Source organism: Macrotis lagotis, chromosome 4, assembly GCF_037893015.1.
Source record: "Macrotis lagotis isolate mMagLag1 chromosome 4, bilby.v1.9.chrom.fasta, whole genome shotgun sequence".
NCBI classification, from domain to species: Eukaryota; Metazoa; Chordata; class Mammalia; order Peramelemorphia; family Peramelidae; genus Macrotis; species Macrotis lagotis.
In genome coordinates this window covers 115,596,803-115,611,868 of record NC_133661.1, presented here as the reverse complement: position 1 = coordinate 115,611,868, position 15,066 = coordinate 115,596,803, and the positions used below count along the sequence as shown (strand labels likewise).

The window sequence follows — 15,066 nt, the reverse complement described above, 5'->3', positions numbered from 1 at the left end:
GTTTGTTCCTTTTGTTGTACTATCTATCCCTTTCCTTAACACTAATTTGCTGCTTCTGATCTGTCATGGCCTGGGAAGCCAGATAATGATGTAGAATTGTGTATTAAATAGTGATGGCCTTCTAGGAGCAAAGTTCATAGATAGCTATTTTGCTGGTATTAAATGCCTTTTTCACCCTTGCCTAGGTTTTACAGAGATCGTCATTTGAGATTGCTTCAAGGTCTCACATCTGGAAAATATATTTCAGGTGTCACTTATGAACAGGAAATAAAATCTTGTATTCAATCAGTCAATACATTTATTAGGTTCCTACTATGTATCAGGTACTGCACTAAGCACTGAAGTTACAGAAAGAGGCAAAAGACAGTCCTTGGTCTCAGGGAACTCACAGTCTAATGGGAAAGACAATTTACCAAGAATGGACAAAGAAGCTGTATACAGGATAAATAGGAAATAATTAATAGATGGGAGGCATTAGAATTAAGAAGGGTCAGAAAGGCTTTAAGTAGAAAATGGGATTTTAATGGGGAAACTGATAGAAAATAGAAATAAGTAGGAAGAGCATGGAGGATTGCCAGAGAAAATGCCCAGAGCCTGGAAATGAGACATCTTGTTTGTGAAGCAGTCAGAAGGCCAGTGTCACTGGTTGAAAGAGTACATGACAGGGAGTGATGTTCAATAGGAAGACTGGGAAGGTAGGTAGGGCCAGATTATTAAGGGCTTTGAACACCAAACAGAATTTTGTATTTGATCCTAGAGGTAATAAAGAGCTATGACATTTTATTAAGTAGAGAGAAAGACCTGCTCTTTAGGAAAATCCCTTTGGTGATTGAATGGAGGATGAGTTAGAGTGGGGAGACTTGAGGCAGACAAACCTAGTACTGGTTCAGGCACTAGACTGGCAATACTGGCACGGGGATGTATTTGAGAGATGTTCCAAAGGTGAAATCAGTAGATTTTGAGAGCAGATTGGATGGGGGGGTAGGTAGGAGGTGGTGAGAAATGGTGAATTGATGACACTTAGATTACAAAACTGAGAGACTGGAAAAATAATGTTTCTTTCTGCAGTAAAACGGAAGTTGGTGGGGGGAGGGCAGTATGGGGGGGGTTCAGTTTTGGACATGTAGAATTAGTTTAAGATGTTTGAAAGACAATTGGAGATGCAAGTCTGGAGGTCTAGGATAAGTAAATTTGAGAATCAGTAGCATAGATGTGGTAATTAAATCCATAAGAACCGATGAAATTACTGAGTGAAAGAGTGCAGAAGAGAGGAGGGCCCAGGGCAAAACCTTGTGGAACAAGGACTATTAGAGAACTTTATCTGAAAAAGGATCTAGCAAAGTGGATAGAGAGGAGAACCAGGAGAGAGGGGTAAAAACCTGGAGGGAAGAGAGTATCAAGGAGGAGAGAGTGATCAACAATGTCAAAGGCTGCAGAGAGTTTGAGGCAGAATGAGAACTGAGAAAAGGCCATTGGATTTAGCAATTCAGTAATCACAGGAGATGAAATATTTGAGGTGATTTTTTTTCCATGTTACTGATAATTATATTCTCAGTCTAAATTAGTATAAATAGTTTTAGTGTATATTGCTCAAACCTATGAAACCCAGATTTGCATTATAAAAATATTGTAGATTTGTCACTTACCAAATATGTAACAATTTTATGGTATTATATGTTGTTTTACTCTAAGGGCAAAAATTAGAAGGCACTCTGAAAAATAATGTACAAAAAAAAATCTGAATGTATATTCCAAAGGAGCTTTGCAGAAATTTATGTGGTAGAATTTATTACCATGTTTCTGGTTATTAGTGTAACAAACACATTCTTTTCTGGATTCTATGGGTGCTTAAGGAATGCTGCTTAGGCTGATCTGGTATCAAGAAAGCTCAAACAAACACAAGAGAATTGGTTCCTTTCAGCATTGTTATAATTTGTATACTATTACATAGCTTCTCTTTCACCAGAAGTCCCCTTTTGGGCCTTATCACAATGATAGGAACAGATTTGTCCGAGGTCACCTTTGCTCAATAGCAAGCTGACTCTGGAGTGCTTATGATCTGGAATCAGGTGGAAGGAATATAAATCAGATCCTTGAATATTTACGGATTTAACTTGTAATTTCTTAGTAGTTTATGACAACCATAAAAAAAACCCAAACACTTTATCTCCATGTTTTAATTTGGTGCTCAGTAGTGCAAGTATTATCTCCATTTCACTGATAAGAAAGCTGAGGCTTATAGAAAGAAGTTAAATGACTCATTCAAGGTCAGTCACACAGTGAATTTCTAGGGAACTTGGGTCTTTAATTATGCCCAGTGAAGAGAAGTACCTGATATGTTTCAGTAAAAAAGGGGGCTGACCTTGAATTTGGGAGAGACTTGTTTGAATCTCACTTTTGATCCTCTTAGTTGTGTGACAATAGGAAGTTTAGAATCTTGGATTTAGAACTGACTGGGGATCTGAGGGATTGTCAGGTCTAGTCCTTCACATCAGTGATGAACTGGATTCAGGAATCCAGGCTGACTTGTGCAGAATCAGAGAAATAGAAGGGGCAGGCAGCTAGAACTGGAGTTAGTGGCTTCTTCCAAATTCTGTTCTCCACTGTCCCAAATTGCTACTTGGCTCTCCTGATTCCTGAGGTACTCTGAGTCTATTTCCTCATCAGTAAAATTGGAATAGTGCTTCATTGCCTGCTTCATGGAGTAGAAGTAACATATAGTATATCATAAACCTTAAAACAATATGTAATATCAGTTCTTATTGTACCACATCATGCTTCCTCTCTCTTAAATTTTCTGTCCTCGTTGCTTCCATAAGCTAATGATAACCAAATTAAACTTTTAGTTGTTTATCCATCTACTACCCTTGCTCTTTTCCACTAACTCCATGAACAGTAAATAAGGCATCACCCAGCATAATTCAGATCGGTAAACATTGTTCATATTTGTTATATAATGTGATAACTGACCTGTCACACTGATCCAAACAAGAAGTAAGGAAGGATATTGGCTAAGTATATCTTTTATGATAGTAATGAAGAGAGAAAAGAGGAAGAACTAGGAGGAGACTAGGATTCAAGTACAGAATCTGATAGCATCTTGCTATTTCCCCTTTTTTGGCCTCACTTTCCTTATTTATAGGCTAAGAAGTTTAGATCAGGTGATCCCTTAAAATGGCTTCTAGAACTAAAGTATCCTATGACTCTTGAGGAAACAAGAGAATATTGAGAAATGAGGAGAAAGAAAAAGTTCTTATAGTAAACCATTAAAAAAAAAGATTTCTTAAAGATTTTTTGGTTCAGTCTCTGTTTTATATGCAACTTTTTCAAAACACCTGCTGCACAAAAAAAGCAAATTTTAGAGTATAGGGTTCCTGGGCTCATCTGTAATTGAATAGTTAGGGTAATCTTAGAAATGGAAAAATGACCCCATTTTATATTCAAAATGATTATTATGTGATAGAATTTTTAATCTTCTTTTCTCCCTTCTTTCTTCCCTACTCCAGTTTTCTCTTTTCCCTTTCCTTGCTCTTCTTCCCCCCCCCCCCTTACCCTTCATTCTATATTTCCTTGAGAAAATTGTCCTCTCTCATGGAATCAACTTGAATTTATTATCTCAATCCTGATATCAGATATATGGTAGTATATATGTATGTGAGTGTGTATATGTATCTGCATACATCTTTATTAGATCAGGATGGACTACTAGTACCTCTGCTGTGAGGATTTGTGGAGCCCTCTTCAGGGCTGCTTATTCACTTTTGGTGTCCACCTGTTATCTGATTCTCAACTGTGGCATCAGCCATACCCTGGTAAAACTGTCTTAGCAGATGGGCTAAACCACATTGAAGATAGTGACAGACCTCAAACCCAACAGTGAGTTAAGAGGGTGTTTATCCTAACATGTGAAGACTACCTCTAGAAGAATGCATGGATAAAACAATTTGCTTCAACAACCAAGGTAGATGAAGCAGACTCTGTGGAGCTCTAGGGCTTGGTCAGACATCGAAGACACCAAAGTCACCATCCACTGCATCCCAAGTCATCACCAGTCTTGACTTTGGTCTTGCCTGTGACTGGACTTTAAAGACTCTGGAAGAGAAAATGAAGCTGATGACCAAGTCAAGACATCACTTTGAGATGTCATTGGTTCTCTTTAAAAAAAAAAAGAAAGAAAGAATAACAATACCAACACACATTTTCTCACTGAGGATCTCTTCAGTTGAAAGGGACTCCTTGACAAGGACAAGGACAGTCCTTTTCTCTTTGTCTTTATATCTCAAGCTCCTAGCATAATGATTGTCAGATATTAGTCACTTAATAAATGCTGTTTGAATGAATAAATAAATGAACTTTAACTCTAGTTGCTTATCACACATTGCCACTCAAATGTTTTGCTTTTCTTGTAAGTTTAACATATTCATAATTGCATTTATTTGATCTATTCCCATCAGTCTCCTTCACTTAAATTGGATTTTTCTCTTGTCTTTTTCATGACCACCATCTCTGCCCAGTCAGTCATCTCCTGAATTACTAGGATTGCTTTTTACCTGGTTTTCCTGCTTCTTAATATCTTCCTATTCAAATCTGTTTTGCCTATAAGACTAATTATAAAATGTCATTTTCATTCCATCATCCCCTTATTTTAAAAATGACTTCCAAATTCCCCTTTAAATAAAGTCCAAATTTAATCTACCATTTATATCCAGCACCATCACCAGTGGTGCTCTTTCTATTATACCAGGCCACTGGGCTCAGATGGTTGTGGAAGCGATAGTGAGACCACAATGTCTTTGCACAACACCCATCACTTTAATCCAAACTGTGTCATGATATTACTTCCTTGATGTCTAGGTCTTATTCAAAAATTGAAGGTCAACTATCTTATTGTCCTTTCTTCTCACATACTCCCACTTCTCCAGTGTACTCATCCAATATCATGTTGAAATGTCCCATCCCTTTTTCTCTGCCTAAGTATATATCATAGAATCAACATTTTAGAGCATTAAGGAGATCTGAAAAGTCTCCTTTAAGCCCCAGTTCAAGTCTCAATTCCCTACTGTAATTGCTCAACCTATGTTGATTTCTTCCTTCTCCAGATATACTTCTACTTAATGACTGTACTATATATATTAAGACAATTTTTAATATAGTCTTTTTTTCCCCTAATTACTTTAACATATAACCAGTCTCCTAACTAGATTGTAAACATTTTGTGGGTAGGCTTGTTTTATATTTCTTACTATGATAGGAGCTAATAAATCCTTGTTGAATGATTTGATGGACAAATATAAGACCTGGATGATCTGGAAATTCATATGTGGAGGACCTAAAAAACAAAGAAAAGTGGTCTGGGCTGAAAGGTGACTCATTATTAAATAATGGTAATCATCCAGAAATCCCCTGACCTCCTTGCCACTTGCTGCCCATTCTCATTATTACCCTTCATTCATTAAGCAACTCCCTAACCTGTGTGTTTCAGTTTCTTCACCTGCAACACAAAAGGTTTAGATAGATTATTCCTAAGGCTTCTTCTAGCTCCTGATCAATGGAGCCCCAGTTTGACTGGAGTATAGGCCATGTTCTAGTGACAGATGCTGTAGCTGTAGAGAATGAGAATGCATAGCTCCTGCCTGGCATTGTGGACTAGCTGAGGTTATACATATGCTCATGAAAATTTAAATGACAATAAAAGACAATCATTCAAGAGATGTTATAAGGAGGTAACTGGTTTTATAGGAGCTTCTTTTTGAGAATCACAATCTTAAATTAAAATTTTTTTGAATTGGTAATATTATGAACTTGGGGTACTTAAATTTGTTTCAGTTCATTTATTCAACATCTCTTTATGAAAAGAGTTGTATTATAAAAAACAGATGAAACTTTGCTGGTGCATTGTAGTCATTAACATTTGTGAGAATATCAATAATGCATGAGATCTATAATATGCAATTCATAATAATTATTATAAGTAGAGGATTTACTTTAGTGTCTCCCTTCATTCTGTTAACAAGTCAGTCCAATGTGGTCCCTATACCTTTTAAACCTGCAAAATGAAACAATTATGTATGTGATGCAGCAAGTAAGGAAAAAGTACTACACTGAAAGACCAGGTACTTGGATTCTACTGCTGCTTTGTGTACTGTGAGCACATTATTTAACTTTGTCAAGCCTCAGTTTTCTTATTTATAAGATTAAGGGAATTGGACAAGGAGCAGTTATCAAAGGGAATTAGATCATCTCTTAAGGTCCCTTCAATCTCCTGATTTCTAGAATTAATTGCCAAAGAAGCAGTAGATATTAAATAACAAAAGAGGAAAGATAGGCTGGGATGTTCTAAAAAGACTTCCCAGAAACAGTTGATTGTGTTGAGATGATGCATCTGAACATACCTAGAAAATTCTAAGGCCTTGTGGAAATGTCAGGTATCATGGAAAAAAGTGAGGGACACAGGGTATTCCAGTTTTAGAGGACAATGTGGTCTGCTTGGGGCTTGGGGAATGGCTACTCAGTTTGCTTGAAGTAATACTAATAGCCAGCATTTATAAAAACACTTTAAGGTTTGCAAAACTACAAATTTTTTTGTGCTCACAACTGAGGGAATGAAATGGTCTGATTATCCCCATTTTACAGATGAGAAAACTAAGACTGAGAGAAATTAAGTAACTTGCCCAGGGTCATACAGCTAGTAAGTGTCTAAGGCTAGATTTGAAATCAGACCTTCTGGGGCAGCTAGGTGGTACAGTGGATTGAGCACTGGTCCCAGAGTCAGGAGGACCTGAATTCAAATCCCTCCTCAGACACTTAATAATTACCTAGCTGTGTGACCTTGGACAAGCACTTAACCCCATTGCCTTGCCAAAAAAAAAAAAAAGAAAAGAAATCAGACCTTCCTCTAGGTTCAGTTCCCTAGCCACCAAGCCACCTAGAAAGTTAATATAGAGTACTAGTAGGAGATAAAAAGTTAAAATAGGGTTCAGGTTTGGGAGGCTCCTGAAATCCAAAGAAGGTCTTTGAATGGGCAAGTGACTGGATGAAAATTTAATCTAACAAGAAAGACTTGAAACTAAGACTGGAAGCAGGGAGGCCAGGAGGCTACAATTGTAAATGGATAATAAAAGGGAGAAAGTGTGGTGGGACTGGGAAAAAAAACTAGGTGAAAAATATGTGGTATTAACCATTTTTAGAGAAATTTTTGAACTTAAAAGACCTACTGAAGGCAGCTACTTGGGAATTCAGAAATTTTATCATGGATACTAGATAATCTTCCTTCATAGGCACAGCTATAACTATCTCATCTCTTGTTTTTACAGCTCTATTATCAAGTCCTAAACTTTGGGATGATTGTCTCCTCAGCTTTAATGATCTGGAAAGGACTAATGGTAGTAACTGGAAGTGAAAGTCCAATTGTTGTGGTACTCAGGTAAAATATATTTTTCTTGCTTTTTTTAAAGTTTGGAGTTGCATTGAACTAATAATCTTCCTGGAGAAAAAAACAAACATTTTAAATAACCAACATGTTTCACTCCTTTGGGAGCCTACCTCTGTTTCTTGCAGAGGGCCTAGCTGAAAGTTGATAGCTAGTAATGACTTGTTCGATGTTATAACTTTGATAGCTATCCTTTCTAGAGCCCCAGGGGCCCTGTGTCTTCTATATATAGGTTGTAGCTGTGTTGTGGTTTAAACAAAGTCTTTAAGAAGAGCAGTCTCTAAGAAACTATAGCAAAGGTAGGATTCTGAGATGCCTCTTAGTTCATTGTTTCAAATTTATTTTTCTCCATTTTTGATTACTGTATCCAAAACTACTATTTTTATGAAACTCTTAATTAAAATATTTCATGATTCTTTATTGTCAATAGATCTTCTTCCTATTTCCCTTGTTTAAAAATTAATATTATTCCTGTTACCAGGCCCTAATAGGTTAGACTAAGAAATCTTATTTAGGTCTTTATGAATTAAAAGTTTTTAGTCAAACCATTTCCATTTTCAGTGATAATGATTTCAGCAGTAATCCATATTCTTATTAAACCCAACACTGCATTGAAATGATTACTTAGGGAATCTTAGGATGACATTTAGAATTGGAAGGTACCAAGTCCATTTAGTTCAAATCCCTCATTTTACAGATGAGGAAACTGAAATCCAAAAGGTGACTGGAAATATACCAATCTCCACAAAGTCACACAAGTAGTAAATGGCAGAGCTAAGATCTGAACTTGGATCTTCTAGCTCGGAATTTATCCCTTTAGTACTTACAACTTACTACTCTACAACACAGGGTGTGGACCAATTTTACTATTTTTTCAGAATTTTCCCTCTAGACTATTTACTTTATGATCTTAAGCAAATATCCTATGTAAAAACAAAAGATAACAATAAAAATCTTATGTATATAACACTTTTTGATATCTTTTGTTTTTATATGGGCTAAATTTTCCCCCATGTCCTTCCTAATTCCTACTAGAGAGACAATGCTTATGACAATTTTTTTAAAGGGGGGGAAGGAGAAAAAAATGCAACAATACCATTGAAAAATCTGACATTATATGCAGTTAACTGCACTTGTAGTTATTTTGCTCTGCCAAGTAGGTGGTAAGGAGATTGGTCTTCCTTATATTTCTTCTCCAGGGCAAAGCTATTCTTTGTAATTTTTAAATATTCATTTTTTAATTGTTTTGTGATGGTTGTTCTTCTCTCTTAGTTGTGACCTATACTTATTTGAAGTTAAATTGAATAGAATGATTAAAGGTCTAACAATCTGAATGTAGATTTAACAGTTGAGAGACAGAGAATCAAGTAAAGCAGAAGGATTTATTATAAACAGTACATACTCCGGAATGAGAAGAAAGAGGGATGAAGGCACAAAGACTTCTTTGTAGAGAGGTAACCCCAGATTTTGTGGCTTCTAGGACTATTTCAGACATGAACCCTGCTGTGAAATTCTCACATCTTTGTTTGTCTCTCCCTCTTTCTCACATATTACTCTGAGATAAATTCTTTTTAACTGACTTTAGACTAAATATTGTTTGTCAAGAGAGTTAGAGAACAAGCTAGTCAGTAGAGACTAGAACACATGATCAGAATGGAGAAAAAAAAGGTTTTTCTTTCATGCTGTTTGACTTTTTATTTGAATTCCTGTCAAATTCTATAGCGAATTCTATATCTATATGATAATATTCATCTTTTTGTAAGCTTTTGAGTTCCACATTTTTCTACCCTTCTCTCTTCCTCCCCCCCCCCCCCCCCCCCAGTGAATAATCTGACAATCTGGTATTTTCCCCTCAAAAGTCTCTTAGAATTATCCGTGGTCCTTTTGCAATGGAGTGAAAGGGGGAAAGGTGAGTGGGAATGAATGAACTTTCATTCTCATCAGAAATGGTTCAGAGAGGAAATAATATACATTCAATGGGGTATAGAAATCCAGCTTACCCTAGAGGAAAAAGGAGAAGAAAGGGATGGGAGAAAGGGGACAAGGGGTGGGGAGGGGTATAGGAGATAGAAGAGAGGGGAGATGGTGGGAGAGGGTAGTCAGATACAACACATTTCTGTGGAAGGACAAGGTGAAAGGAGAGAGAAAATAGAATAAATGGGAGTGGAGTGAAATACAATAGCAACTGAGGGAAAAATATTAAATCAACCTCTCTTATTTACTTATGATAAAGAATGCAATCCATCCCAGAGACAGTGGATGGTATTTGATCACAGACTGAAATACACTTCCCCCCTCCCCACCTCACCTCATTTCTCTTGAGGTTTCTCAATCTTTTGGGGGAAGGGAGGTTTATGTTTACTTTCACAACAAAGATTATTGTAGTAATATGAAAATAAATAAATAAAACATTTTTTAAAAAAAGATTGTCATTGAGAAAAATGAAGTCCATCATAGTTGATCATCACTTAATATTTTACTATTGTATACAGTGTTCTCCTGTTTCTGCTCACTTCATTCAGCATTAGTTCATGCAAGTCTTTTCAGGCTTTTCTAAAGTTTGCCTACTTATATGATTTCTTACCAAACAACAGTATTCTATCACATTCATATATCATTTTTGTTCAGCCATTTCTCAGTTGATGGGCATTCCCTCATTTTTCAATTCTTTGCCATTAGAAAAAGAGCCGCTATAAATATTTTTGTACATATGGGTCTTTTCCTCTTTATTATGATCTCTTTGAGGTACAAACATAGTAGTGTTATTGCAATAATAACATTGCAATGTTATTGTTATTTACAGTTTTGCCTTTTAATATGTGGATACTCCTGGCAGACTACTTCAGCTTCTTTGTTTCTTCTTTTTTGGAGCCAAGTCAGAAAGTCGTTAGTTAACAAGATCAACAACTCTTCCTCTTATAATGTTTCCAAAGCACAATTTATCTTATGTATTCTCCTAGGACTATTCTCCCCTCTATCCTTTCACAATTGTGTTGAGGGCATCCTCCCAGTTACTCAGATTCTTAATCTCTGTGTCTCAATTAATTCTCTCTCACTCTTCATCCTAATTACTTGCCATGTAAATTGGCCACAACATCTAACTTACCTGCCCCACAGCACTATCCTAGTCCAGGCTCTTATCATATCTTATCTGGAATAATAAAATAGCATCCTAATACTCCCTGCTACTAGTCTCTCCCTCTTGAATTTGTCCTTTACAGAGCTGCCAGATAGTCTTCATAAGGCACAGATCTGATCACTTTTTTTTTTTTAGGTTTTTGTAAGGCAAATGGGGTTAAGTGGCTTGCCCAAGGCCACACAGCTAGGTAATTTAAATGTCTGAGACCGGATTTGAACCCAGGTACTCCTGACTCCAAGGCTGGTGCTTTATCCACTATGCCACCTAGCCACCCCTGATCTGATCACTCTTATTCCCTACCTTGAAAAATCATTAATGGCTCCCAGATTGCCACTACTAAAAATTTTTTAAATCTTCAACCAGATATTTAACATAGTTCAGAGTCTAGTTCCAATCCGTCTTTCCAGATTTGGTTTATATTACTTGGTTTTGTATCACTGAAAGGCACTTATGTGCCTGTTGATTGATTAATAATATTTCTATTCATTTATTCCACGTTATGGCCAAACTAATCTACTAGCTATTCCCCAGCTCAAGATTCCATCTCTCATGGGTGGAATTTCCATGATTTCCCTCAGGTTAGTTCCCACCCCAACCTTGACTGATTTCCTGATTCTCTTCCACTTAGAATCCTTGGCTTCTTTTGAGGCTCAGTGAAAATTCCACCTCTTCCATGAAGTTTTCTTTCCTGATGTCCCAACTTATTAATATTTTCTCCCTTCTTAGACTATTTTGTATTTATTCATAAGTGTATATGGTAGACCCTCCCAGTAGACCATAAGTTTCTTTGAAGCAGGAATTATGTCATGTTTGGTTTTATATCTTATTACAGAGCATATTGTGTAAAATCATATAAATACATAGTTAATATTTGTTGAATTGAGTTGTAACAATGGTGGACTGAGCTATAGCTTAATTTTGTGTTTTGGACTTAGAGTGGTCCATTTGTCCTTGATGTACTAGAAATGTAAAAATCTAATACTGTAGCTATTTTCTTGCTTTATTGTTGTGATGATCCTACCCAACTTTTTTTTCTGAGCTAGATATAAACTAGGTTTAGAAAGATTCTTAAATCTTAAAAATCAATGTCGTCTATCTTAGTGGTGTCAAGCTCAAATAGAAATTGGGGGCTACTCCATTTCTATGCCACATAAACCTTTTTTGGCTATTTGAAAACCTTCCCACATTGGGAGAAGAAAAGCAAAAATGTGAGCTTCATAGGCCAGAGGCAGGGTAAATATGTGGGCAGTAGAATTCATTTCATTTTTTAAAGAAAGAGCATTGACTTTTTACTCATAAAAATAAAGAAATGGGGGCTGCTAAAATATACATAGGGATTCTGTGGGTCAAGTGTTGATTTAGAAAACAATGAACATCTATAGATTTCCTTTTTTATTACGACTACAATACATTAAATTCAGATAGGAACTACATAATAATCTGGTTTGGGACACTACTTGGGAATGTTGTGGGTTGCATGGCTGACATCTCCATTTTATAAGATTCTGAGCAAATGGTTATCCAGACCCTGCTTAAACACCTCCACTTAAAAGATCCTGTCTATCTTATGAGGTAGCACATTCTGTTTTTGAACAATTCTTATTCTTAGGAATGCTTCTGTAACTTTCACCTCTTGGCTCTACATCTGCGTTCTGGAATCACAGAATTTAATTTAATTGATTATTATTTATTATCAATTATTAATTGTTATAATGTTGTTAAATAATATTATAACCATTAATTGGCACAATAACTTAATCTTCCATTTTTATGGTCCTTCAGATATATTTCCCTGTTAAATCATTCTTTCCTTAAGCTAAACACCTTTATTTCTTTCAATTTATCTTCCTTATAATAGAATGGTTTTTGGTCCCTTACAATCTTGGTTATCCTCCACTAGACATAGTACAGTTTGTCAGTGTCCCTTATTTGGTCTTCAGAGCTGAACACATTATCCAGATATCATCTAACCAGAATATAAATGCTCTCTTGTTCTGGACATTATACTTCTTCTAATGTAGCCACCCCAAGATCAAATTAGCTTTTTTTGGCAGCTCTATCTCACTATTGACTCTAATTTAGCATGAAGTTCATAAGAACCCATAAGTCTTTTGCACATGAACTGCTATCCAGCTCTATCTTTTTTGCAAATGGTTTTTAAATTTTAAGTGCCAGACTTCACATTTATCATTAAATGTGCTGTTGCTAGAGATGGTCTATTAAGTCAGCTAAGTCTCTTATCTCCTGAATCTTTTGTCCACTATATTAGCTGTCTCTTTTTGGCTTTGTCATCTGTAACTTTGATCTGTATGCCAAATGGATCTTCCCAAGACACTGCCAAAACTGTCTAACAGAATAAGGCCAGACAGCTCACTTAGCCATTTTTTGAGTTCATTAATTCAATCTGTTATGATTCCATGAAACACCGTTGCCAGCTAGGCCATCTTTCTACATTTTTCCTATAAGGATATCATGAGAGATTTTCTTGAATTGACAAGTCATTTTAGATATTCTGTGTCTTAACAGATTTTCCTGTTCTACCAGTCTAGTAACCCTGTCAAAAAGGGAAAGGAGGTTAAATTGTTCTTAAGGAATCCATACTGTTCTTGTGACTACTTCGCTTTTAACAATTAATTATGGAATTCTTCTGAGAATGAATATTAAGCTCACCAGTCTGTAGTTTGTAAAAATCTGTCTCCTGACCATTTTTGAAAAATGGGCCATATGCCTATTCCCCTTTTTCATGATTTGTTAAAGATTGCTAGTACTACTTCTGCAGTTTTTTTAGCACCCTTTAATGCAGTTCATCTCTGTTACTTCACCTATCTTGAGTTTTAATTTCTTTTAAAAGTCAGAATATCATTCTTCTTGATAGAATATAGAAACAGGAGTATTAATAGTTCTTTCTCTTTGATGAATTGGACTTAGACTTTTCTTTGTTACATATTATTCTCCCTTCAAACGTTGCTTTTACAAAGTTCTTTTTGTTCTTAACATTTTCTGCAAGTCTCAACTCATTCTTGTCTTTAGTCTTTTTGACATGATTCAAGTGCCTTAGTGTCAGGCATTTGTAGTTATCTTGGTTACATAAATTGCTTTCATAACTTGTTTTATGTTTAAAATTGTTTTAAAATTGGTGCTCCAGAGAACAGTCTTTGTGCAACTACATCTGTCATTTTTCCTCCTTCATCCCTTCTTCATTAAGATCTTGCCATCAGAATTTCATTCTTATCAGTCTCCTCTTCCTATCCCCTGTGGGCAGTTTTGTTGTTTTTTTTTAGAACTGGAGTTCTTTACCTGGGGTTCATGAAATAAATATAGATGCATACATACATGTATGCATAAACACAGAGACATATATATATATATATTAAATCTTTATCAGTAAAATTGCTTTCCTTTGCAATCTTGTGTATTTTATTTTATGCATTTGAAAATGTTATTCTGAGAAGGAATCAATCATTTTCACCAAACTGTTTATGCCATAAAAAGTTAAGAACTCTAGTTTCAGAGTCAAGTCATCACACTAGACCTGTTTTTGCCCTCAACTATTTGAAATCTGCTTTCCTAAATTTTAAGATATAATTTGAGGGGTAGCTAGGTGGTGTAGTGGATAGAGCACCAGCCCTGGAGTCAGGAGGACCTGAGTTTAAATCTGGCCTCAGACACTTAGTAATTACCTAGCTGTGTAGCCTTGGGCAAGCCACTTAACCCCATTGCCTTGCAAAAAAAAAAACCAAAAAAACCCACACACAATAAAAATAAATAAATAAATGATTTGGTCTATGTCTGGAGCTCCTCTCCTTAGTAATCACAATTCTGACTCACCAGGGTCACATTCTCCCTCAGTTGTCATTAATCCCCTCAACCAACTAGTTCTAGTAGGTGAGAATTAGATCCAATCAGCAGTTTTCCTTGCAGTTTCATCCTTTTGAAAGATGAAATTGTCATCAGATAATTGAATGGTCAGCTTTCATTAGATATCTAGGGAATGAAAATTCCAAAAAAGTCTTATTTATATCTCTTGCATGCCTCACAGTTTTAAGATATGAATTCATTTCTCCCTTGTGATTATGAGTTAGATATTCCTATAATTCTCATTTTATCTGCATTTAAATAGCTTCTCCTGCTTCAAGTTCATAGATTTCTATCCAAGTGTAATGTATATATTTTTGACTTATAATCCTACATTCATTTTTCCTGTCAGCTGTTTCCTTTGAATAAACTATGCCCTTACATTACTGTATTCTGCTTGTGAGTCTTAAACAAGGTCATATATTTTTGCCTGTGTTAAAATTTTCTGTTCACTTTAAAAAAGTATCCATCTGTTATATTTTGGAATATAGACATCTAAGGCCTTAAAATTTTCATCGTGCTTTACCTTTATTATCTCATTTGATCCTTATAACAATCCTGTAAGAGAGGCACTATTATTCCATTTTACCAGCAAGGACCCTGAGACTAACAGAGGCTAAGTGACTTGTCCAGAGTCACCTTG

General features: G+C 35.8%; 1 protein-coding gene across 1 annotated transcript in view; it reads left to right on the top strand.

The window, feature by feature from the left end:
• Positions 1-15,066, top strand: part of SEC11A (SEC11 homolog A, signal peptidase complex subunit) — a 37,704-nt gene that overhangs the window by 4,558 nt on the left and 18,080 nt on the right. Inside the window, exon 2 of the mRNA XM_074233940.1 lies at positions 7,314-7,423. Within this exon, the coding sequence (XP_074090041.1) occupies positions 7,314-7,423 (110 nt within the window). The remainder of the gene's footprint in view (positions 1-7,313; positions 7,424-15,066) is intronic.